This window comes from Poromitra crassiceps (genome assembly GCF_964638095.1).
Source record: "Poromitra crassiceps genome assembly, chromosome: 16".
Lineage (NCBI taxonomy): Eukaryota > Metazoa > Chordata > Actinopteri > Beryciformes > Melamphaidae > Poromitra > Poromitra crassiceps.
Window position 1 is genome coordinate 23,694,996 of NC_139645.1, and position 25,794 is coordinate 23,720,789.

A 25,794-nucleotide genomic window follows, 5' to 3' on the forward strand; every position below is an offset into this window, starting at 1 on the left:
ACAACATTCTCCCCTCTCCCTCGGCCAGGCGAAACAGTCTCCTGCCTGGGGCGCCAGTTCGGCTAGGGCGCTCTGTAGCCCTCACAAAACAACAACAACAAACAAAAACAAAAATCGCTGGCGTGCGCCCAGCCGCCCCCTCCTTCTCTGCACAATCAGTACCTGAAATTGGGCGCAGGATTGCGGGAATCCCGCATCTGTTTACGCGAACCGATGTCTATGGTGCAGACCGCTGCATACGACTGGACAAGCCGCTTGTCACAGACAGGATCCAGGCGCAGCGTCAGTGCAGCTGAGTTGCAGCAGCTGAGTAGCCTACGTCGAAGGTAGTGGTGAGTGTCACTTCACCTGCCTTAGTGCCTTCTCCTCCCCGTCAAAAGTGAACCAGGAAAATACATTTTAAAAGGCTGTAGGCTGCTTTAGTTTAGTTTCCCTCTTTTTTTGTTTGTTTGTTTATGTTTTACATCTACTAACTAGCGTTTAATCCTGGTCGCTTTCAGTAGTCTGGAGCCATTTTGAAACATTTCTGCTGATTCATATAAGGCGAACTCATTGACAAAGCACCCTGGATTATTTTTATTGTGAAAAACCTACAGATACAGCTGTGACTATTGACAGAGAGGGAGAGAGAGAGAGATAGAGGGGAGGGGGGGGGGACGTGAGTGGAACAGCAGAGCAGATTGTGGGAGAAACCAACATGCAAGTAACGAGCTGCTGCTGCCTGCTGCTATCCAGAGACATGCACAGACAGTTTAGGGGCCAGGTGCATAAGTGAGAAAGGGGCACAGAGAGTCCTCTTCTCTCTCTTCTCTCTGCACAATGGAAGTGGTTGAGTGGTTCTCAATCTGGGGTTCGGACCACCAGTGGTCCTTGAGAGGATTCCAGGATTCTCTGTTATTATACCTAATATATATAGAATTCTGGACAAAATCATATCTAGGCTACATAAAAAACACACACACACACACACACACACACACACACACACACACACACACACACACACACACACACACACACACACACACACACACACACACACATCTGAGAGACTTGCTCAGATGCTCGGGTCCATTGCCACAATGTAAACTAAATTAAAGGTCCTTAATATGAAAAAGGTTGGGAATGATTTACAGCAACACAACTCCATTTCCTTCCTTTTATTTCTATTTATGATTATAGTGGCTTTTATAGGCTTTGAGTTGAGAGGAGCCGGGAAAGTGTACAGGGGGAGTAGGGGAGTTACTATCTTGAAATCCCATAGTCTTTGGTTCATCGTGACGTCAGGTTGTACCATATTTTGGGCATTTTTGAGGGCAAAAAAAAGCAGGTTTGAACCCATAGAGGGCACTTATGCGACCCGAAATGATACAAATGGTACAATGGTAACAGTTTGGTCTCAAATGTGGAGATTTTGACCAGAAATCTTCACACACCACCCCAAAAGTCATATATATTGGTTAAAAGCTGGAAAAAAAATTTTTTTGGGGGTTAGTTACACTTTAAGGACTTAGGCCATTTTACCAGAGGTGGCCAGCATCATGAAGAGATGATTTAGGCAAAAATGTCATTTTCCTCAAAAAGTGACATAGGCCATTATTTTAAGAGGGTGACGATTTGAAACCTGTCGAATGACTGGTGGTTCACCTCTGTTTTTCCTTAGTGTACCACAGCCATGGGTTTTCAGATTAAGTAGAGGCTCACACATTCTTACAGAATTGTAAAAGTTATCCATAAACGATCTATAGCCATAACCTGCTAGGCGATCAAGAAGAGAGATAACTGTGTCCCAGGGCAGCAGCTTCTCCACAATAGGGCTTCATGTTGTAACAGTACCCTGTCTCAGAATCATAAAGGATGTTATATTTGATGCCATATTTGACAGGTTTTTGGGGATTGTACCCTCTGAAAGCTAGGCGTCCAGGCCACAGAAGCATATCATCGATGCACATTTTTACGTTTGGCTGATACATTTCATGGAATTTGGACACCAGGTAATCTAAGACTGGGCGGACTTTGTACAGCCTGTCACTAGCATCGTTTGATCCATTATCGCTGAAGTGAAGAAATCTCCATATCATTTCAAACCTGTTGCGACACATGACCTTGTTGAAGTAGGGGCTAGCTAATGTTTCATCTGTACACCAGTACATCTCTTGTTCAGGCTTACGAATGATACCAGTGAGAAAAAAGAGTCCTAGGAAGATTTTTAGTACTCACAGGGTGCGCAAGAGTCCCCTCTATTGTAAACCATTGAAAACACCTATTGACGCTTCATTGCGTCAATGGTGGGGAAGCGTTGATTCTTAAATAGCGCAAATCTGCGTCTATGGCGGGGAATCAGTTAAAGTCATTGCATTTATTTTCTATATGACACTTTCTTGGTGATACTATGTCAGTTTTTCTCAAAGTGTTAAGTTAACACATTCACTGCCAGACGTTTTTTTTTTTACTGTAGTTAGCTTCTGCCAGAGGGTTTTTTTGAGGATTCTGGCTCATCTTTCAAGACCCGAGGATTCTTTTCTGCTAAGATTTTGTGAACACACAATATCTCAAAAGAACTAATAGAATGTGTGCTTTCTCTGTCTAAAAGAGTTAGTTTGTAGAGTTAGTAGTTATGTAAGCATTAGCAGTTGAATACAGCATGGTTTTAGCGTCAGAAAAAATATTCAGAGATAAACGGCTTTTTGTGAAATTCGATAGAACAGTCACTTTAACCATTCATTTTTGGCTCTCTCTCTCTCTCTCTCCCCCTCCCCCTCTCGCTCTCTCTCTCTCTCTCTCTCTCTCCCTTCCTCTCGCTCTCCCTCCCTCTCTCTCTCTCTCTCTCTCTCTCTCTCTCCCTCCCTCTCGCTCTCCCTCCCTCTCTCTCTCTCTCCCTCCCTCTCGGGAGGGAGACGCACTAGGTTTAATCCTAGTGAGAGGGGGAGAGGGAGAGAGAGAGAGAGAGAGAGGGAGGGAGGGAGAGAGAGAGAGCGAGAGAGAGAGAGAGGGAGAGAGCGAGAGGGAGAGTTGCTTCAACTCCTCCCTCCGTGGGCGTTCTTCTTGGCTGCAGCGGCCGTCACAAGCTTGTCACCAGTCTCAGTGCTTTGCTGCTGTCCTGTGCCTGTGGCTGCGCGGCCGCTGTTTGAGGAAGTCGAGATGGACTCGCTCGCTTCTTGGAGTTTTGGTTGAGAGAAGCTTTTGCGATTCTGGTCATATTTATGCTGCGTGTTTCAAAGTGTGATCCACCTGTAATCTATTATGTAAATTTGCAATCCCGCATCGCCAGCAATCAGCGCGAAAACGAAAGCGTTTTCCCCCATCCATTTTCATGAGAATGGCTGGGGTGAGAATGGCGTGACAAGTTAAAAAAAATGCTTGCCTTCCTCTAGTCAGGAGAGCACTGTTGCCACTTAGTGGGTCGGTGGAATGGGTTGTAAACGTTCGGTGGCTCCAATAATTATATAAGAGATGTAAAAGGGTTAGATGCACATCCCACGGTCAAAAAAAAAATAATCATTTTTTTGACGACTCAACTCGTCGTTGGCAGTGAACAGCTGGATTGTGTTTGACGACTCAACTCGTTCTTGGCAATTAACGTGTTAAGTTAAGTTATCCTTTATTTATCCCCATGGGGAAATTCATCCTCTGCATTTGACCCATCCTCTACTAGGAACCTTTTTAGAACTAGGAGCAGTGGGCAGCCTCAGTGCAGCGCCCGGGGCCATTGCCTTGGTCAGGGGCACTGACAGGAGTATTAACCCTAACATACAACTCAACCTTGAGCATGACTTGAGAGTGGTGTGCCCCCCCCCTCCCCACACACACACACACACCCCAGCGATGGGGTCTGCAAATGCCCCTCGCAAATACAACGTGTTATAGTGGCGGAGGAAACGATGGCGGACGTAGAGGAAATGGAATCGGATGATTCAAGTGGGAGATAGTGGCGGTTTAAACAAAAAGAAAAGAAAGCAGGGATGTTAAGTTCTGATAGTGAGTATAGTCGATCAATGAGGAAGAGAGAGGAGTTTTTGGTAGGGATTGTTGCGGTAACAAAGGAGGATGGACTGTTTGCTGATCATCATAGAGTAGGGACGTTTTTGGAAAGGAAAATTGGGGAGGTAAGGTCGGTTAGGATTACCAGAGGTGGAGTGGTTATAATAGAGTGTGTATCAAAGAACCAAAGAGATAAAGCTTTGGAGAAAATTAAAGTGTTTGGAGCTGATCATGCTTGCGTTACTTGTTTTCCATTTGGAACTGAGGTAAGGAAGAAGGGAGTGGTGAGTGGCGTGCCTCTTGTCGGTAGAGGCGGAATGGTTTTTCAGTGTGCAAGGTGTGGTTGAGGCTAAGAGGATGATGCGATTTCTTGAAGGGGAAAGGGAAGATAGTGGAGAGAAATGATAAAATGGAGGAAGTCGAAAGGGAACCAGAGCAGAAACGGAAGGGAATTGAACAAAACATATGTGTGGACAAAAGAGGATTTCTGACGTTCATGGCCATGGTGATCAATTGTGCAGAACAGGTCAAACGAAAAAAGGAAAATATTACAATGATGATGGATGCGGCGAGAAGGTTTCTGAATATTGTTGACATTTCCGGAGAGAAAATTGAGAAAGCACTGAGGGACGAATTTCCACAGACTCAGACTCATGCGTCTGGGTCATAGAATGGTCATACAGTATCATGAATAGGACTCATGCGTCTGGGTCATAGAATGGTCATACAGTATCATGAATAGGACTCATGCGTCTGGGTCATAGAATGGTCATACAGTATCATGAATAGGACTCATGCGTCTGGGTCATAGAATGGTCATACAGTATCATGAATAGGAGCACTATGGGAGGATACATGATGAACACTGTAAATAGATTGCACTATGGGGAATTTCCCCATGGGATAAATAAAGGATAACTTAATCTAACTATGAAGACATCAAAGTCCAGTAGGTGGCGGTAATGCACCATTTGGATGCCAACCGCCAATCAAATCCATAGAAGAGGAAGAAGAAGAAGAACGTGTTATAGTGAAGTGGGCGCAGTGCGGTATGCTCCGTAATAATTGGATTGCAATCTGCCAAAATTGGATTGCAATCTGCCAAAAAACGCGCAGTAGCACCTGCCTCGCTGGGAAGGAAGGACAAGAATGTGACACTGCAAACGTTGCCCTGGACAGAAGCAGCTATAGCTACCGTACGACATCAAACCTCTCAAAGCATCTGCAGAGGTAGCCGCAAAACGCGACTATTTCACTCGAGTACCTCTCCCATCATAGTCGCGCTCGCCCGACCCCTTTATCGAGGGAAAGTTGCACATTTAGCGATCTACAAGCTTCAAACATGCACCAATCACTAATATAAACTACGCACCTTGTTGCCACGGATGTTGTCGAGCAGGCCGCGCTGAGGCCGCGCTTTGTTAACTCGTATTTTAAGAAAGTTTGGGTTATTTGTGTGTCCGGAAACATTATTTTCCCTTCTCCAACGACTCTTCTTCTTTTTTGCTGCTCACCGGTTCAACTGCTCAACTGCGCCACCGCATCATGGGGTATTACATCATGTGTCAAGTATGGGGTTTGCCCTGTGTCGTTCTTTCAGTTCTGTCTGTGGCGCAGTGGGAGGGACACTCTTATACATTACATGGTTCAATCCAATTTGTGGAGAGAAAACACAGGCAGGTGAAAACACTGAAGCCAATCAAGGATCATAATCAAGACCAATAAACACTGCAAAAAACTGACCACAACAACAAGTAATTGAGTAAATGCAATCCCAAAACATATGGATTGAACCATGTAATGTATAAGAGTGTCCCTCCCACTTCCTGCTTCCATTCTGATGAAGTTCTGTTTGAACGAAACGTTAATAAAGTGACCGGGAGCATCCTAATTCCAGTGTGCGGACCTTATTTTATTTATATAGTTCTGTTGAGGCCAACGAGTCTTCTTGCTCTTGTTGGATTCACATTGTCCGGCACCTGCATATGTAGATGTGCGCTAGGGCTGTGAATCTTCACTGGCCTCACGATTTGATTCGATTACGATTCAGAGGGCTACGATTCGATTCGAGTACGATTATTGATGCATCTCGATGCATCTCGATGCATCTTAAATCGATGCATCACTTTTTTCCGCAATACATGATTTATTTTTTCTCACCCATAATTAAAATAAACAACTGCATGTGCTTCCATTATATTTTATTTGATTATTAAAAAAAAATAAATAAATAAATAATAATAATCGATTTTTGACATTTGTGAATCGATGCAGAATCGTGCACGTCCGCATCGCGATGCATCTTATAATCGATTATTTTTGACACCCCTAATGTGCGCACTCTACTTTTCTCTTCACTAACTTGTAAAGTGTTACCTCAGTATTTGGCTTTGTCTGATGGTTATATGGTTCCTGCTGGCTGTACAACAAATTGCTCTTCAGAGATAATAAAGATGTGAACGTTTGAACCTTAAAGCATGTGATATGAAGAGGGAGAAGGAAGTCCAAAGAGCGAATCCACCGAACCTGATGACGATGTCACCGGCTGTGAACTTTACACCACAGGAAGTTTGTTTTTCAACTGGAACAAATTTGCCATGGAAGTTCAGATGAGAATAAAATGAAATGCTAAGAGATGAAAATATTCTGAGTGAAGATGTAACTCAAAAGTAATTGCACCATAGAAATGTGATCTAAATGTAATCAAAAAGTACAAATATGGAATCTAAATAGAATCTGAAACTACTACTAGCCTCCTACTTCACCCTGACATGAGATTAGATACTGTATGAACTCCTTCATGCTGGCTATATGCAAAAATAATAATGAGTATTTTTAGTATTAGTATTAGTATGTTGGTGCTTAAGTTAAAGGATCCTTTATTTATTCCAATGGAGAAATTCATCCTCTGCATTTGACCCATGCTCTAGGAACCTTCTTAGAACTAGGAGCAGTGGGCAGCCGCAGGGCAGCGCCCAGGGACCAACTCCAGTTCTTTTGCTGTTGCCTTGGTCAGGGGCACTGACAGGAGTATGAACCCTAACATACATGTCTTTGATGGTGGGAGGAAACCGGAGCACCCGGAGGAACCCACACGAGCATGGGTAGAACATGCAAACTCCACACAGAAAGGATGGACCTGGGTTCGAACCTTCTTGCTGTGAGGCAGCAGTGCTAACCACTGAGCCACCGTGCCATCAGCGTGCTTTCTCTAACAATAGGACCTTGTGATCAGAGATAAGAATCAGATCCTCATATCGTCTGACGTCAACACATTTCATTTATTAGTTTACAATTCACAATGCATTAACTTGCTGACTGACAACTTTCCCACAGGGTCACTGCACTGAACAACAAGGGCTCTGCTTCCTTCATGCTGTCCATGAAAGTGTAAGAAAGAAAGAAAGAAAGAAAGAAAGAAACCCAATAGTGCTTCTTGCACGGCGACATCATCAACAATGTGTATTGTCCTCATATTCACATAATATTCTTCATGAGGCAAATGGGACACGCTGATGATGTACCTTGATAAATGTAGTCTATTGTAGTGGTTTCCAAAGTCTGAGCCTGTGGGCCTCCCCTCAGACAAAGCCATCCCTCCTACACACACTCGATAATTAATTGAGCCAAGATAGCCTGATATTGCTGTAGCCTGTTTGACATACTTCAGACGACACCAATACATAAAAATGGCTGTCATAAGGTCTGCCTGAATTAATTATTTGTTTCTGACTCTGGGAAAGTGGGGAAAACTGTAAGATGTCAGACGGACGGTCTGCCAGCTTTTGTGCTCAGATCCTGTTCTGAAGAACTTACAGCTGCCTGGTGCCCGATCTTCCAGCGGTCTTTAGATAGCCATACTGTTCCTGCTCTGTGGAAAAAATCTCTGATCATTCCTGTACCAAAAGTATCCTGTCCTGCTGTGAACAAAGATTTCAGACCTATTGCCCTTACATGTGGGGTAATGAAATGTTTTGAAAAAGTGATTGTCAAACAACTTAAAGCAGAAATGTCCCCCTGCATGGACCCGTTGCAGTTTGCCTACAGGGAGGGTCGTAGCACTGAGGATGCTGTGGCTTGTGTGACTCACCTAATTAGCAAGCATTTAGACTCACACCCCAAAGCCTACGCACGAGTTCTGTTCGCAGACTTTAGTTCTGCATTCGACACACTCCGTCCCCTGCTGCTAGTTCAGAAGTTAGTCAAGATGAACATAAACCCGTTCATCATCAAATGGTTTTATTCTCTTTTAACAGATAGGACTCAACAGGTGAAGGTTAATTCCTCCATCTCCACTGTTAAACATTGCAGCACTGGCGCCCCCCAGGGGGGAGTGAGCTCACCTTTTCTTTTTACTGCCTATACTAATGACTGCAGGAACAGTGAGCCATGCAACTTTGTCATCAAGTTCTCGGATGACACCATTATTTTAAGCTTACTGAAAGGAGACGACTGTCCTTCTGTCTACTACAGGGAAATCGTCAGTTTTAATGACTGGTGTGTCAGGAATCACCTCACTTTAAACACGAGTAAAACCAAAGAAATGATCTTTGACCCAAGAACAGTCAGGGTCCATGACCCCGTGGTCATTGAGGGCAGCACGATCGAGCAGGTCTGCTCGTACAAATATCTGGGGATCCAGATGGACCACCTGCTCAAATGGAATGTCCACGTGGACTATCTTTGCTCCAAATTAGCGCAACGCCTGCACTTTCTACGTAGACTCAGACTGTATGGCGTGAGCAAGAACATTATGTCCACATTCTACAAAGCCGTATTGGAAAGCCTGATTAGATATGGCATGGCGGCTTGGTTTGGGTCTCTGAACGTTCAGCTCAAAACTAGAATCCTGAAAATGGTCCACACAGCTCAGAAAGTGATTGGAACCAATGATTCGGTGTCACTCCAGTCCATCTTCGAGAAAAAGGTTATCAGCCTGGCTCACAAAGTCTTGACTGATCCCTCTCACATTTTATATTCTGAGTATGAGCTGCTTCCATCTGGGAGGAGATTCCGAGCCTGTAGACACAAAAGTAACCGCTACAAGCTATCATTTCTTCCCACCTCAATTGTTCTGTTGAACAAACAGCCCTCTCTTCCCCCATGTGTAGCACTCCAGTGAGGTGTGGGAGGTACCCCAAGTAGGTACGCTGCGTCTCCTTTACTGCTTTTACTTTGGTTTTATTTCTCTTACTTCGTACTTTGGTTTTATTTCTCTTATTTCATAATCCTATTTTAATGTTTTATCCTTTTATTCTTTTATTTTATTTTTATTCTATGTTTCTATGGGTTTATGGTTTTATTGCTTATTTTACTTCCCTTACTAAGGGATTGATGAATATATTTACTGTGCAATAGGGTTGTGCAATCAGTACCTTAGCTGGTACACTTCCTGTGCCCTCAGTGCAATGCTGTGAATGTGACTGTGACCGTTCTGTTTTGCATTACTTGTCTGTCACACCTGTTGTTGTATAAAAGCACTTTTGCCCAAGACAAATTTCCCTCCCGGGACAATAAAGTATATCTCATCTCTCATCTCGTAATCACTTATAGTATGTTTTCTGTCGTTTTAGTATTTTTGAGTGTACCTTACTATCTATGTTTCTTTTTGAGTGTGTTCTATTAACTCATTGGCTGCCAGCCATTTCTGGAAAACGGACGCTCCCAGTGCCAGCCCTTTCAGAGCGTTTTCAGTGATTTCTCAAGACCCACAGAATATTGTGTGATATTACTATGTAAACACCGAACACGCCCAAAAACGATGAGACTCTCTTGTATCATCAGAAAAAAATGTTTATTTGTATCATTTTCCGTGCTTTAGTTATCAGCAGTATTAGATAGGTTGGTTTCACCAGAAACAGATGTTTCAAACTAGAACTGGAGATAATTAGCCTTTTGTGAAATGAAGCATTTCAAGCACATCACTGACTCTGAAGCTAATATTTTCTGATGTAGTGACACCTCAAATATCTGAACAGTAATTTCCTTCAATAAAACAGCAAAAACAAAGGAATTTTGATGGCAAAATAATATTTTTTAGCTGCAACCAGCAGCACTGGCCCCTGCGTGCACAGACCCTACACCTTCTTGCTGGTCTTGATTTACTGCTGGTGCATCAGGTATTCCAGCTTGTGTTTGTCAATCTGTCCATCGAGCCTGCTGTCTGGGTCGGTGTTGTATGGTGCCCTGCGTGCCCCACCCCCCTCAACTGCAAACTCCTCCTCCGTGGGAGTGTCTCTGGTGGCTCTCTGCTGCACGTTTGCTCTGAACTTTCTGCTGCACGTTTCAAAGTGCGCTGCACCCAGCATCTATTTTCAGAGCGCTCCGCCGTTTTTGTGTGCCGGCTCCCAGCGCTCCCAGCTGAGAATAATTTAACTTTTCAGAAAGACGCTGGTGTCGGGTGCTCCTTTTCTGGCAACTAATCATATGGAGAAACTATCGTAACAGAGACAGAAAGGCTCAATTGTGGGAGCAGATTGGCTGCTGTTCACAGCTAACGTTACAGCATGCATCGCTTTCCGTTTCCCCACGGCTTCTTCTACTCTTTTTTCTCATCTTTCTCTAATCCGGAGAGCACTGTCGCCACCTAATGGGTCCGTAAAATAGCTTATACACCTTCAAAATCCCCCATATTTTTACAGGAGATGCACCAGGCTTTGATCCACGTCCCACCGTCAAAAAACGCAATGGCAGCCTACGTTACTATTTGAATTGACGTCTTTAGACGTCAATGGCAGCCAATGAGTTAATTATGTACGTAGCTCTTACTGTTTTTTTATCCAAAATTGTTCAGCCCTACTCATGAGCTGGAACTGTGTGTGTGTGTGTGTGTGTGTGTGTGTGTGTGTGTGTGTGTGTGTGTGTGTGTGTGTGTGTGTGTGTGCGCGCGCGCGCATGTTTGTTTTCTCCTCTCAGAAGATGAGTGGTCGTGTGGAGGAAGAGGATGGAGCAGAGCCTCCTGAGAGCTCTCTGTCTGTGGAGGAGTCTCTACTCTTCAGTCCTCAACATGGACCCTCAGACACAAAGTAAGATGACTGTTACACTCTAAACTTCATAATAGCCTGAGAACATGAGAACATGGACCCTCAGACACAAAGTAAGATGACTGTTACACTCTAAACTTCATAATAGCCTGAGAACATGAGAACATGGACCCTCAGACACAAAGTAAGACGACTGTTACACTCTAAACTTCATAATAGCCTGAGAACATGAGAACATGGATCCTCAGACACAAAGTAAGATGACTGTTACACTCTAAACATTAACTACTGTAAAGTCATATGGTGCAACACTTTTCCTAGTCACATACAAGAAACTTGAAAGTCTGCAAAAGAAAATAATATGAGCCATGTCATGGTCGGGGTTTAACGCACCCACACGCCCTCTGTTCCATCTTTATGGTCTCCTGAGGCTTGCCGATTTTCATCTTCACCAAAATGCCTGCTTGATGTATCAAGTTGTGTATAATATGAATTTCAGACTGGCTGAGCTCATTCCAGTCTGCTGTCCCCTGCACACTCATAATACTAGAAATAAACATCTTATCTTTGGTATAAAAAAAGAAATAAAAGAAAGCTTAAATGTAGCAGCTTAAGTATTACATGCAGGGGCTCGCAGATCTGGAATGAGCTCGATGACAGTAGGAAAATGTTGAAATCCATCTCCACCTTTAAGAAAGCTCTGAAAGAAAAACTGCTTGAATCCTACTTGTAATCAGGCCTGGTTTTACAGGGGTGCAAAAGCATGCATTGCACCCTCATTTTAATTGTCTGCATGCTCAGTTTAAAAGCGTGGTAATATATATATATAAATATTTTTTTTTAATAAATGCTGCAGCTGCACACTTACTGTTTAAACTTGAATTATAATTGTTGTTTGTCTTTGTTCTTTGATGTGAATTTATGGCTTTTTGGCACCTATATGTAACCTTTTAAGGTTGAGATAATTGCATTATCATTATATGGTCCAAATATTTCAGTAAAGCACTTGAAACACTTGAAATATTCTTGCTTGGCTGGTATCATTCTACTTGAAATGATGGTAAAATGCATTATTTTTAGTAAAATAACATGTACATTTTTTGGGTGTGCTGCACCCGACTATATTTTTTAGTAAAATAACATGTCAAATTTTTCGGGCCGCCTTCGGCCGGCCACCCGCGTCGGCCCGTGCATGTGCACCCCTTCCTATCTAGGATGAATCCCTAGTCATCTTGTTCTGGAACCGGCCCTGCTTGTAATGAGTATCTACACCCCTCTGATAATGCAACTCTGTCATTGTATTATGTGTAGGGGTGTCAAAAATAATCGATTATAAGATGCATCGCGATGCGGACGTGCACGATTCTGCATCGATTCACAAATATCAAAAATCGATTATAAAAAAATATATATATATTTTAAATAATCAAATAAAATAGAATGGAAGTGCATGCAGTTGTTTATTTTAATTATGGATCATAATACAATGCAATTCCAAATGCACTTTTATTTTAAAAGTAGCCACACAGTGAGCAAAAAGAAAGTGAGAAAAAATAAATCATGTATTGCGGAAAAAAGTGATGCATCGATTTAAGATGCATCGAGATGCATCGATAATCGTTATCGAATCGAATCGTAGCCCTCTGAATCGTAATCGAATCGAATCGTGAGGCCAGTGAAGATTCACAGCCCTAATTATGTGGTATGTATGTATGTTCTATGTGTTGTATTAAAGGGCCCATATTATGCATTTCTTAATTTTGTATCATATATATGTTGTTACAATCTTGGATGGTCATATTAAAAATGGGCTAAGCTTCAAATAAATAGGTGAAGGTGTTTTAATGTTACCCCCATGAACCCCCCCTCCCCCCCATGAAGTCTCGTAGATGAGAGGACATGGATTTGTGCCGATTTGTGCGAGAGCAATAGTTCTAGTGACGTCAGGTAGGACTTGTGACCATGGTGATGACAAGCCTAGCCCGGGCCGGCAGTGCGCGCGCGCCATAGCCTTCACCAGGCACGTGCACACATAGACATGAAAGGGGGCTTGAGCCCCTGCCTTTTTTTCAGTCTGTAAAAAGTGCCCTTTTTTTTTTTTTTTTTTTTTTATAATAAATTTTTCATTTTCATTCCAACAACACATGAACAAAACAAACAGCTCAGACACATTAAAAAATAAAATAAAAAGTGCCCTTTCCTGACCATGAATGCATTTCTAATGGTGCTTTGTATGGAAATTGCCCTTTCCATGCCGTCACTGAAGGCAGCATTCAAAGAGAAATGCCTTTTGCGAGCTCTCTTGGCCTTGAATGCACCATTTGTAATAGGCCTCTGCATGGAGCAGTGTTTTTCTAAACTGCCCCTGAAGGCACCAACCCAAAAATGAACCCAAAAATGAATGAATAAATAAATACATAAATAAATAAACCACCCAATAAATAAATAACCAAAATATAGGGAACAAATGCAGAATTGTTGCTCTTGAAAATATTTTTTACTTTACACTATTGGAAAGGGATGTTGTGTTGTTGAATCCGCAAAAAATAAAAAAAATTCTAATACACCTTATCTAAATCTTCTGTCTTGCTTTTTAGAATTATGGTTAAAATGCATGGTATATTACAAGCCTCACTCAGTATCGTTCAATGTTTCTGCCTGTGTTGCTATCTGTTGTAGTACAACAACCTAAAGGGAGAAAAGGAGCAAATACATATTGATGCTTAAATGATTTCACAACAGTATTGCAACAGCATGCAACTTTTATATACTAATATTATTCAGTTATGGAGTTATTTTTCCGTGACAAGTCTCATCCTAAAATGAGATATTCCTCTAAATCTGGTTAAAATCGGAATATTTAAAATGAGTTATACTCCTAAATTGGCCTTCAAATTGCCTCAAATTTCCGCCGCCGCCCTCTGGACGGCGGCTGTAGTGCCCTTTCATGAATTTGAGCCCCTGCCCCTCTAATGTTCTGTGCACGTCCCTGGCCTTCACCCGTCCCCCCTGCCCCTCCCTTCCCTGTTCTGACTGCTCCAGTACACTGCAGACTTGTCAACCTAACCCCGCGTCACCAGGCTCTCTCCAACCTGGCTGTGACTCCACTACTGTATGTGCATCACTACACCCTCCCTCCTCCCACCCTCCCTCCTCCTGTGGAAGCTCCGGGGGAAAATGGCGGCGATTGAGTGCCAGGCAGCCTGAATGAAATTTAATGTAACGTTCCCAAATCTATGTATTAAATTCTAAAAAACTACCCTCAACATTTGGGAAGGCTAAGCCACACAACTAGGTCGTTATAATCGCATTTCACACTTCGAAGGCGACTTGACGACCATGAGGACCGTAGGGCTCAATCACAGCAGGTCTCCGCTGATAGATTACCACGGAGATCTCTGTTACAGGCGCAGGCAGTTACGCCTCCTCCTCCTGACCGCCTGGAGTATTTCCCGGAGGGTGGGGGTTCTTAAAGGGACAGGACCTAAAACAGAGCGTTTCAGACAGAGGGTGAACTGAAGGGGGCAGTGAGAGCCAGTACAAGATAAACAATGAGTTTTTTTTTAACTATGAATGATGCAATAAGTTACTCTACTGGAGGCCAACAATAAAATAATAATACATTATATTAGCAAAATATGGGCCCTTTAAGCGTCATGTGATACGTGTGTTTTACGTATGTATGTTTGTCCATTGATACCTGTAGGCCTTGTATGAGATCAGGCTCCTTCAAAAGCTTGAAACAGCTTCCTGGGAGACCTGACACACTCACATTGTTAACCTGATGATGGTGATGATTATGATGATGATGATAATGTACGGTGATGATGGCATCAGTTCTAAAGTCTATTCAGCTCCAACGTTGACTGAGCGCGCTCAGTGGGACTACATGAGTTTGTAACGTGCACGACTGCATCAAAGAGCTCAATGGGAGGGGCCATCTTTCCTCATTTGTTGCCGTGGTTACCACTGATGCAAAACCTGGCATCCTGGACACTTATCAACAGACCATGTTATCAAAAACTCCAGATGTCAGAAAAACTGACAATGTGCAACGTTGCAAGAAGTTGTGTGTCTTTACTAGAGCTAATGATGATATGTATCAAACATTTGTGTTTGCAGAGATCAGCACCACATGCAGAGAGCAGAGTCTCCAGTACCCAGCTGTCTGTCTATGAAGACTGACTGGTCTAAAGACAGACCTCTAAACTTCAGTAATGAACCTGGAAAGAAAAAGAAAAAAAAGAAGAAAAGAAAGAACCAGGAAGGTAAGAGGACTGGTTAGACTGTGAGTCTCAATATTATTTTTGTCTAAAATGCATTAAAAAAAAATCCACATTTATTTTGATGAAAATTGGCAGACCCCCTGCAGTACCTCCACAAACCCCCGAGGGCAGTGGTGCGCAATGTTTTTACATTTCAAATCTACTTTTACATTTTTCCACAGCATCCCCCCCTACCCGCCAGAGAGCAGAGTCTCCAGTACCCAGCTGTCTGTCTATGAAGACTGACTGGTCTAAAGACATACCTCCAGACTTCAGTAATGAACCTGGACCTTCAGACACAAGGTAAGAGGACTGGTTATACTGCAATGAGGAAATGTTATTTGATATCCTACAACACTGATTCCCAAACTGTGGCCCACTAGTGGACCGTGGAGGTACTGCAGGTGGGTCGCGAGTGGTCTGCCAACACTCCTGATTTTCGTGGGCAATCAAATGGCAGTACCAGGATCTGTTTTAAAGCTACAGTGGAGATCCTGTTATCAGAAGAACCTAGAAGACCTAAAGCATCCATTGGTACCAAGCATAATATGCTAGCTTGTCTGTAAGGGGTCTAAATAATGCTCCAAACATAGGTTAAATTTTGGCGAGGAAAACTATTTCAAAGGGGTCCCCTAACCTCTCAGCTCAATTGATCTGAATGAAAATTGGTTTAATGGGTACAGACGAGTCTCCCCTTTACAGATAAGGTAGGATTTTTCACAGTCTATCATTAAAGGTCCCAATTCGTGCAGCTGTAACCTCTTAAAAACGTGTTTCTCTGGTCCATAAAACATGATTCTGGATTAATTTGTCGAAAATATAGCAACCCCGTTTGTTGTGACGGAGTTCTCACTTCCTCATCTCGTTGCATCCCAAGAATGGTCTGTTTCTATAATATATTCAGAACTAACAGTTCCCATTGGCCGCTGAGGTAGAGCCCGCCCCAGGCTCCCAGCGGCCAATCAGATTAGCGTCTGTGGACCAGCACGCTGGGTTGTGTCCACAACTAACGCTATCGCTAACTTAACGTTGCTACGCTAAAGAGGACATGCCTAGACTTACCGAATGCACCTCCGCAGTTGCTGGATCACGTACAGTTGGCGTCGCTCCAGCTAGAAGTGTTAATTTTGTGGCTATAGACAAAATGGTGCAGATAGCTTGTGTGAGAGAGACCCGCGCAGTATGCGTGAGGAAGCTCGTGACGTCCCAATTCCTCTCTGGGCAAACGAAGCGTTTGGGGGTGTGGCTTGAAGGAGACTGCAGGGGGAAGCTGGATAGTATAGGGACAAATCCAACTCTGGCAGTTCTGAGCTTGTGACCACTCATTACAGGGAGGGCTGACAGCAGTATATATGCATTTACAAGTAAAAACAGCTTTTGCACGGAATGGGACCTTTAATGGCTTGTGGATTGATTTCTTCTGTTGTTGCTTATCACATTTTGTGTCAACAAATGTGTTATGCCTGCAAATACTTCTGATGGGTAAAGGGGGAAGAACGTTTTGACAATCTGCTTTTGGGTATTTTGCCTAAATGTTTTTTCTATGTGGATGATGAATTATCAATTTCCCTTATGGCCAAGTTCACCTGCTCTGTTAATGAATTACAAAATATATAATATAAAAAACTTATCTGGAAATAGATCATCTTAGTCTCGTGTGTTGATCAGAGTTGTGATTATAGATTTTCAGATTTCAAAGTGGGCCACGGCATTCTTAAGTTTGGGAACCCCTGTCCTACAGTATTGAGCTGAGCTTGTATTTACAAGGCTGCAAATTAATGCTGAACAAACAATGACTCAAATTAAACAATGAATAATGAAAATGTGCAACTTTGCAAGAAGTTGTGTGTCTTTACTAGAGCTAATGATGATATGTATCAAACATTTGTGTTTGCAGAGGTCAGCACCACATGCAGAGAGCAGAGTCTCCAGTAACCAGCTGTCTGTCTATGAAGACTGACTGGTCTAAAGGCATACCTCCAGAGTTCAGTAATGAACCTGGAAAAAAAGACCAAAGAAAGACAAAAAAAAGAAAGAACCTGGACCTTCAGACACAAGGTAAGAGGACTGGTTATACTGTGAGTTTCAATATTATTATATTTGTCTAAAATGCATTTAAAAAAATTCCACATTTATTTTGATGAAAATTGGCGGACTTCCTGCAGTACCTCTACAAACCCCCGAGGGCAGTGGTGCCCAATCTTTTTACATTTAAAATCTACTCTTACATTTTTCAACAGCACCGCCCCCCACCCGCCAGAGAGCAGAGTCTCCAGTACCCAGCTGTCTGTCTATGAAGACTGACTGGTCTAAAGGCATACCTCCAGAGTTCAGTAATGAACCTGGACCTTCAGACACAAGGTAAGAGGACTGGTTATACTGCAATGAGGAAATGTTATTTGATATCCTACAGTATTGAGGTGAGCTTGTATTTACAAGGCTGCAAATTAATGCTGAACAAACAATGACTCGAATTAAACAATGAATAATGAAAATTGAAGAAGAGCTAAGTAGGCTACAGATATGGGCTATATCTGGTGAACACAGAGCCCACTAACAGGTCTACAGCTCAGTTCCTGCAGCATATCGCTCAAAAGGCCACCTCCCTACTGAAGAAAGTATTTTCTATTCATAAGGGGGTCACATGTTATTTCTCTATCATGACAATTAGCGGTATATATATTTACATTTACATTCTGTCATTCCCACCCCCCATTAATCAGGTCTCACACAGGTGCAAATCGTACGTACTTGTTGCAGCACGAACTGGTTGTTCCTGGACCAACATTTCCTCCTAGTATGGGCTGGGAAAACCCCGCCCCAAACTCATTTGATTGGTCGCCGCCATTGCTTCTTCCTGAAAAGGTGCGACAAGTAAAAAAGATGTGGTTAGGATTAGGATTAGGGTTTTCTTATCTAACCACGACCATAACCAAACCCTAACCCTAACCACATTGGCTGGGTTTCCCAAAAGCTTCTTTGCGCTAAGAAGCTAATTCAACCCTTCTTAAGGCCCCCTTAAGAAGCAAACGCGTTTCCCAATTGCTTCTTTACGAAGGCATGCGTTTCCCAAAAGCTTCTTAGCGCTAAGAAGCTTCTTTGACCCTTCTTAAGGCTCCCGTAAGAAGCCAACGAAGCCAACGCGTTTCCCGATTGCTTCTTAGCCTAAAATTATCTTCCAATTATCCTCCGTTAAGAAGGCTGCGTTTCCCAAAAGCTTCTTAGCGCTAAGATGATCTTTCGTTAAGAAGGTTTTGTAAGAAGGGTCTGGAGCCTTCTTAACACCTTCTTAATGACAAAACACTGGCAGATCCAGCCGCATCAGGCAAAAGGAGATACTTGTGTCCACTGTTCCTCTTGTGTTTTTCCCTTTTTCCTTTCTTTCATGCACCCTTTAGTGTTTAAAATTGGGGAACACTTGAAAATCTCCCCTGTATGTATGGTTACTTGTGTTTTAAATGTTTTACCGTAGGCTATATTTCTCTAATCAGAATGGATTCCTTTTATAATGTTGTGGATTTATATAGCACCTTTCACAGAACCCAAGGTCGCTTAAATTCTGTAGTGTTTCTCTGTTTTGTTGTATGCTGTGTATATAAAGCAATTTGAACTGCAGTCCATGTCTGAAATAAATAATGTTTAATAAAGTTTAACATGACCATGATTAGGTGTTAACAGTGTTTCTCAACCACTGAGTCGTGGCCCACTGCTGGGCTCAGAGTGCCATCAAGTGAGCTGCTCCAGTTAAGATGCTTCTTAACACGTTCACTGCCAACAACGTGTATACACGTTTTCAGAATCCAGCTGTTGACTGCCAACAACGTGTAAACACGTCGTTGGCATCGATTTTTTTTTTTGGACGGTGCGTTGTGCATCTAACCCTTTTACATATCTTATATAAGTATTGGACGTGTACAACGTGTACAACCCATTCCACCGACCCACTAAGTGGCGACAAGGAAGTAGGAAGGCAAGCAAAAAGCAGTGTGATCCATTTCCATTCTCATGAAAATGGATTGGCGGAGGCGCTTTCATTTTCGGGCTGATTGCTGGCGGTGCGGGATTGCAAACTTGCCTGGTGGATTGCGGATGGAGCACACTTTGAGGCACGCAGCGTAAATATGACCAGAGTCGCAGGGGCTTCATCGGAGCTCTCGGCCAGGGCTCCGGGAGGCGGGCGAGTCCAGCCGGGCTTCCTCGGGGAGCGGCCACGCAGACAGGCACAGCCAGGCACAGCCGCACAGCGGCAGCGGGGCAGTGAGACCGGTGACAAGCTTGTGGTGCAGCAGGCGATTTTGCCTTGCAAAATAGCACCAAATTGGAAACAGCCATAAAAGGCTTTTAGAATGGGATTTTCAACCCATTCTTTTTTGTTTCTTTTTCGCTCTAATTTAGAGTAATTTAATTTCTATTCAGAAATTTATTTGAGAGGTCGAGAGTATGAGAAAGTGCATTTGCACAGGTAGGAAAGTGCTTGTGACACGGCGCTGCAGCCAAGAAGAACGCCCACGGAGGGAGGAGTTGAGCAGAGGGGAGTTTCCTGCTGTTATGGAGGAAATTACTGTTCAAAACTATTGTTTAGGTCTTACTGATGCCAAAAATGAATGGTTAAAGTGACTGTTCTATCGAATTTCACAAAAAGCCGTTTATCTCTGAATCTTTTTTCTGACGCTGAAACCATGCTGTATTCAATTGCTAATGCTTACATAACTACTAACTCTACAAACTAACTCTTTTAGACAGAGAAAGTACACATTCTATTAGTACTTTTGAGATATTGTATGTTCACAAACTCCAAGCAGAAAAGAATCCTCGGCTCTTGTAAAATGAGCCAGAATCCTCAAAAAACGGCTTGGCAGAAGCTACCTACAGCAAAAAAAAACGGCTGGCAGTCAATGTGTTAAGAGCCTTCTATTTTTTTTATTTTTCTCGACTGTTAAAGTCCCTGGAAACCAAAATCCACAAAAACGTTCTAACTATGTTATTTAGGGTCTTATGTTAGTAATTTTGTGCCTCCGAAATTATTATACATTACTTTCAACCCAAAGCCTTAAAATCGCCACTTTTCTACAAGATTCTACAAAGTACTTCCTCATTGAAGACAGCAGTGCGCGAGGTGCTAAAACGCAGGAGCTTATGACGTCATAAGCTCTATATAACCTTTGTACATGCGCGCAATCCGCACCCACCTTAAAGTCCGTTCTTTGCCCCCAGTGACAGCGCTCCCTCGCTGTCCGTCTCCCTCCCACTCTGTGTGCCGTCTGCCAAGCGCTATGCTTGTGAGATTAGCAAGGTGTGGGGTTTCAGGCCATGCGCTCCTCTCTCTCTCTCTCTCTCTCTCTCTCTCTCTCTCTCTCTCTCTCTCTCTCTCTGGACTAGTGAGAGAGAGAGCGAGAGACACACAGGTGGTGGCTCTCACACACACACACACACACACACACACACACACACACACACACACACACACACACACACTCGCGAGTGCTGTGTAACTTGATCTCTTTCTCCGTTTCCCTCCCCCCTCTGTCTCGCGCTCTCTCTCTCGGAAAACCTGCTGCAGATGGGACACGCCCACACAGTCCGCGGGAGAAATACACTCTAAAAAATAATGATTTTCTCATGAGTTTTGCCAGACTGTCAAACCTAAATTTATATACTTTGCGACGTTCATCATCGTTCAAATTTGGCTGGTGGCTTATTAACATAGGGTCCTGTGATGTGATGAACTCAAAATGCTAAATAATAAAGAAATATTTCTGGTTTCCAGGGACTTTAAGAAGGCGTTTGGGAAACACTTCTTTGGAGCCTTCTTAACTCCTTAAGAAGCTTCTTAACTCTTAAGAAGCTTCTTTGTTGGGAAACTCAGCCATTGTTGTACTTGCCTAAACCTAATGTTTTATAAAAATGTGTGTGGTTAGGGAAGGGCTTCTAGTCATGAGTCCAGACAGGCAGCTTGCAGGCAAGTGTTTGCTAAGCCTTGGCTGAGGAGCTCTTTACTTGAGATGATGAGAGCTTCCTCAGCATCATAGATTTTCAGCCTAGCTACCAGGCCCAGCCTCAGCAGCAGCCTAGCTACCAGGCCAAGCCCCAGCAGCAGCCTAGCTACCAGGCCAAGCCCCAGTAGCAGCCTAGCTACCAGGCCAAGCCCCAGCAGCAGCCTAGCTACCAGGCCAAGCCCCAGCAGCAGCCTAGCTACCAGGCCAAGCCCCAGCAGCAGCCTAGCTACCAGGCCAAGCCTCAGCAGCAGACTAGCTACCAGGCCAAGCCTCAGCAGCAGACTAGCTACCAGCTGAACCACCAGCAGTCTGTGTGCCTGAACCGACTAACCTGTGAAGAGCCCATCCTGATTGTCTTCTTCATAAAGACACAGATACCTTCACAATGTTCATAATGTGTTTCTCTCAGGATGCAGCAGGAGAGAGCAGACTCCCCTGAGCCCAGCTGTGTGTCCATGAAGAGTGACCGGTCTATGCATCACCCTGATAACTTCAAAGATGAACAGCACTCTACTGATCTGAGGTATTTATTTGAAACTGATGATCACAACAGATGCTGTTGTCAGATTCACAGTCATCAGATGTAGAATTGGTCTGATCCTTCGTCACATCCAATCAGAGCAGCATTTACACAGTTGAGTTGTGTGTGTGTGTGTGTGTGTGTGTGTGTGTGTGTGTGTGTGTGTGTGTGTGTGTGTGTGTGTGTGTGTGTGTGTGTGTGTACACATCATGTCTTCTCAACAGAGTCAAGGAGAGGTCAGAGGTTTCCAGTGGTCCGTCTGCCCAGGAGCATCAAACAGACCTGGACTCCATATTTATGGTGTGAAAATAAAATAACACATTTTACTTCAGCTACACACAAAAACACCTTGTACTTCACCATCAAGTGAAATCAACCTGTTACAAAAAGGTCAGATGCTACTGTATCATCACAGCTAGTTATTATGGTTAGGAGTTACTAAGTTATGCCTTGGCAGATATATCAAGGAGGATGTCCTAGTCAAATTCAGGAGTTTTGTCATCATTGGTGAAAGTGGGCGGGGTCTATAGTGTAAGCATGTAATAGCCTCATTTGTCATTTGGAATGGCATTTCTGACTAGCTATTTCGCAATTTGACCAAAAGGGGGCGCCGCAAATGTAAAAAGTGGGTGTGGCCTAACACAAAATATGCCGTAACTTCACACCCGTTCGTAACTCCCACGCTGTTTTTCCAATTTTCAGGCAACTTTTTTCCACGTGTTCACCTGAATGTGCTCTACAAATTTGCCTCAAGGACTATTAGGTGTTCAATTTGCGCAAGGTTTGAACTGCCACTGCCCCTGAAGGATTTTTTTTTTTTTTAACACATCTTTATTATAACTAGCAGGATACCCGTCCCGTGCAGTGTAGTCTCTCAAGCCAGACTGTCTCTTCTACATTCTGTGAATGCACCTTAGACAGTCTGTAATTCACGCCCACTGAACATGGTCAAAGGAAGTTGTGGGGGAAAAACTCTTCAGACCAGAGGAAGTTTGAACCGATGCAGGTGATTAAAGAAATACAAGCAGAGGAGGCGGGACATCCGCTCGGATTTCTCCAATCACCTGCCTTTAGGCGGGACATCCAGGATATCACCCTATCATCGCTCATTACTTTCCCTGAGCTTCCCTTTCCATTTTGACCAAGTTTTCCCAGTTCCAAGTACAGACGTTTAGTCGGAAGCATTTGAAAATTGCGAGAGCAAACCGTCTCAAGTATACATGGGCAAAATACGGCGCCACCTGTGTGGCCCGCTTTTTTTTTGCACCTGAACGCAACATGCAAGATACCCACTGAATGAGTGTCCAAATGTTCATGTCATATAATATTCTCGCCAATATTCCACTTCTGTTATAGCATTTCAGTCTGGAATATGGGATATCTTTCAATAATCTTTATGACTAAAAGGCTACATTGAAGTAGAAATTTAAATAATTCAAATAACTCAGTGGTTTTGGATTTATTTAGCTTCAAGACTGCATTTTTGTTTGTGTGACCCTCAACACATGCTTTGATCATCCCGGGACACTTACTGATACTTATGCTTAAATTAACCCACTCATATTCTGGTTTATTTCAAGAAAAACATTTCGGCTAGTGGAAATTCGAATTGGCTGGTAACTTTAAAATCTAGCAGCCATATTGGCAGGTGGTCAAAAAAGTTAATTTCAAGCCCTGAGAGCAGGTGGTGACATAGGAGTGAGTGAGAAAAGGATCAAATATTTGTGGTTAAGACTGAATAATGACATCACAACTGTTAATTTAAAATGAGTTATTCCTCTAAACCTGGCTTCAAATGCACCAAATTTTTCGCGCTGGCGCCGTTCGGCCCTCAGCAAAACATGGTAGCGAGGACATATTTTGTGGCCCTCTCTATCATCAAAGTTACCCATCCATGGGTTACGGCATGACAATATTTGTTCGGCCCCCGGCAACAATCTGGGTTTCTCATGTGGCCCCCCATGAAAAATAATTGCCCACCCCTGGTCTTAAGAGACTACGTGCAGTGTATCTGTGTACCTGTAAATGTTGCTTCTCTGCACATTAAACCTGTATCGTGTGCTGCAGGCTGGCCAGCGCGGACAGTTTCCCAGCCCCATAAATGTCATAAGAGTCGTCAGAAATAGCTCCCCAACAGATACAAAAACATGGGCACATGTGCTTGATGTACATACAAAGAACTGCCGCGATCTGATTTGTGAAACACACATTTAAAGAAATCATGATTTCCTTCTCCCTGGAGCTTCTCCTCTGACAGCTCCTCACTCGCCTCAGGCAGCCAGACTGCAGGAGCTCCGCCCCCGGCTGATTCGTGCGGTGGAGTCTGTGTAGCCATTGTGCAACATGGCCAAGTAGTGCCAGAGATTTGATATCCTACCGTCTCTGGTTGCACATTTTCTTCTCTTATATTTTTCCCACTCACGCCCGCGCCTCCTCTCAAGTTGTCTCACGCCCCCCAGTGGAGGCACGGTCTAAACTTTGAGAACCGCTGGCCTAACCCAATCACTAAGTCTTATGTCCTCCCTTACCATCAGCCTTTAGCCCTAATGTAAGATGAAATCTCTATCTCTAGTGTATTGACGTGAGAGTGAAACTTACTCACTTATGTGTTTGCAAGTTATCTCTGTTTAGGCAGCAGGGTAAAGATTACAGTTCATTATACAACAGGTAGTTCCGGCCGAGCAATTTGATTGGACAAGAGGGATCCTACGAGTGCCTATATTTCATGATAATGCACTGGCGCTTCACTGTGTGTAGATCACTCCGCTTCACAGCTGCCCTAATCAACAAAATGCTTCACAGCTGTAGAGTAGACAGTAGTGAAGTAGACAGCCTGCAGTTAATTAGGCTGATTAGGCTACATTTTCTGCAAAGGGAAAGCTGGGGGGACTATTTTTGTTGGCGGAGGAATAAATACAGAAATCATCTATTTTCTCAGCTTTTTGTCATTTTTTTAATCAGCTTTGTTTAATAGAACTGTTGTATAAAAGCAATATCACACTCGAGGTCGTGCATTGTTGGCTAATATTGGCACTGCTGTGATTATCTACGGCACTCGGCCTGCGGCCTCGTGCCTGCGACCGAATCACAGCAGTGCCAATATTAGCCAACAATGCACTCCCTCTCGTGTGATATTGCTTAATTAGAACACGGCTCTCTTGAATACTCGATTCTGATTGGTCAATCAACAAGATTCACCGGTCATTATTTCTCGACAACCGACCGCTGCTCTGCCACACCTGGATTAATCAGTTGATAAGAGCATTTTGTCTGCAGACACTACTAATTAGGCCAACTAGTTGCAGCTGTGGTGTCTTGTGTGCCAATTACGAATGAAACCGCTTTGTCGTTGAAAACGCTATTAAAAAATCTATTTGAATAATTATTTTTGTCAGATTACTGAAATAATTTAGTTGTAGGCCGTGTTCTAAGCGGGATAATGTATAGTGAGCCGGTGATTACTGGAAATAATGACCTTCAGGTGAATGATTAAGCCCTCCGCTGCGCGTCGGGCTCAATCAATCACCTGTCGGTCATTATTTCGCCAGTAATCACCGGCTCACAATACATTATGCCTTACTTAATTCACTGGTCTTCTTGATCTTCTGTGCTATCCGTCATGGCGTCGCTCTGAACTTGGGCATGATTGGCTTGGTGATACGCAGCTCCATGGTAGGGATGTCAACGGTTAACCGTTAATCGATTAACCGTCGCTAACGTCGTTGTTCGGTTATTGCTGTCGGTCTATCACAGGGGTGCCCACACTTTTTCAGCTTGGGAGCTACTTTTAAAATGACCAAGTCAAAGTGATCTACCAAACATATTTATTTATATATATATACACTGAGTATACAGTGGAAAACAGTGGAACAGTGGAAAAACAGTGGAAACAGTGGAAAAACAGTGGAAAAACAGTGGAAACAGTGGAAAAACAGTAATTTTTTTTTTTTTTTTTTTTTTTTTTTTTTTTTTTTTCTTCCCCAATGCCACGCGATCGACCACACTACCTTCGACCGGTCGATCGCGATCGACGTATTGGGCACCCCTGG

At 43.3% G+C, this 25,794-nt stretch overlaps 1 protein-coding gene across 1 annotated transcript in view; it reads left to right on the top strand.

The window, feature by feature from the left end:
• Nucleotides 1-25,794, top strand: part of LOC310791530 (NLR family CARD domain-containing protein 3-like) — a gene marked incomplete at its 3' end in the record, with an annotated part of 336,543 nt that overhangs the window by 283,629 nt on the left and 27,120 nt on the right. Inside the window, exons 8-9 of the mRNA XM_083653204.1 lie at nt 15,087-15,232; nt 15,412-15,524. Of these exons, the coding sequence (XP_083509330.1) occupies nt 15,087-15,232; nt 15,412-15,524 (259 nt within the window). The remainder of the gene's footprint in view (nt 1-15,086; nt 15,233-15,411; nt 15,525-25,794) is intronic.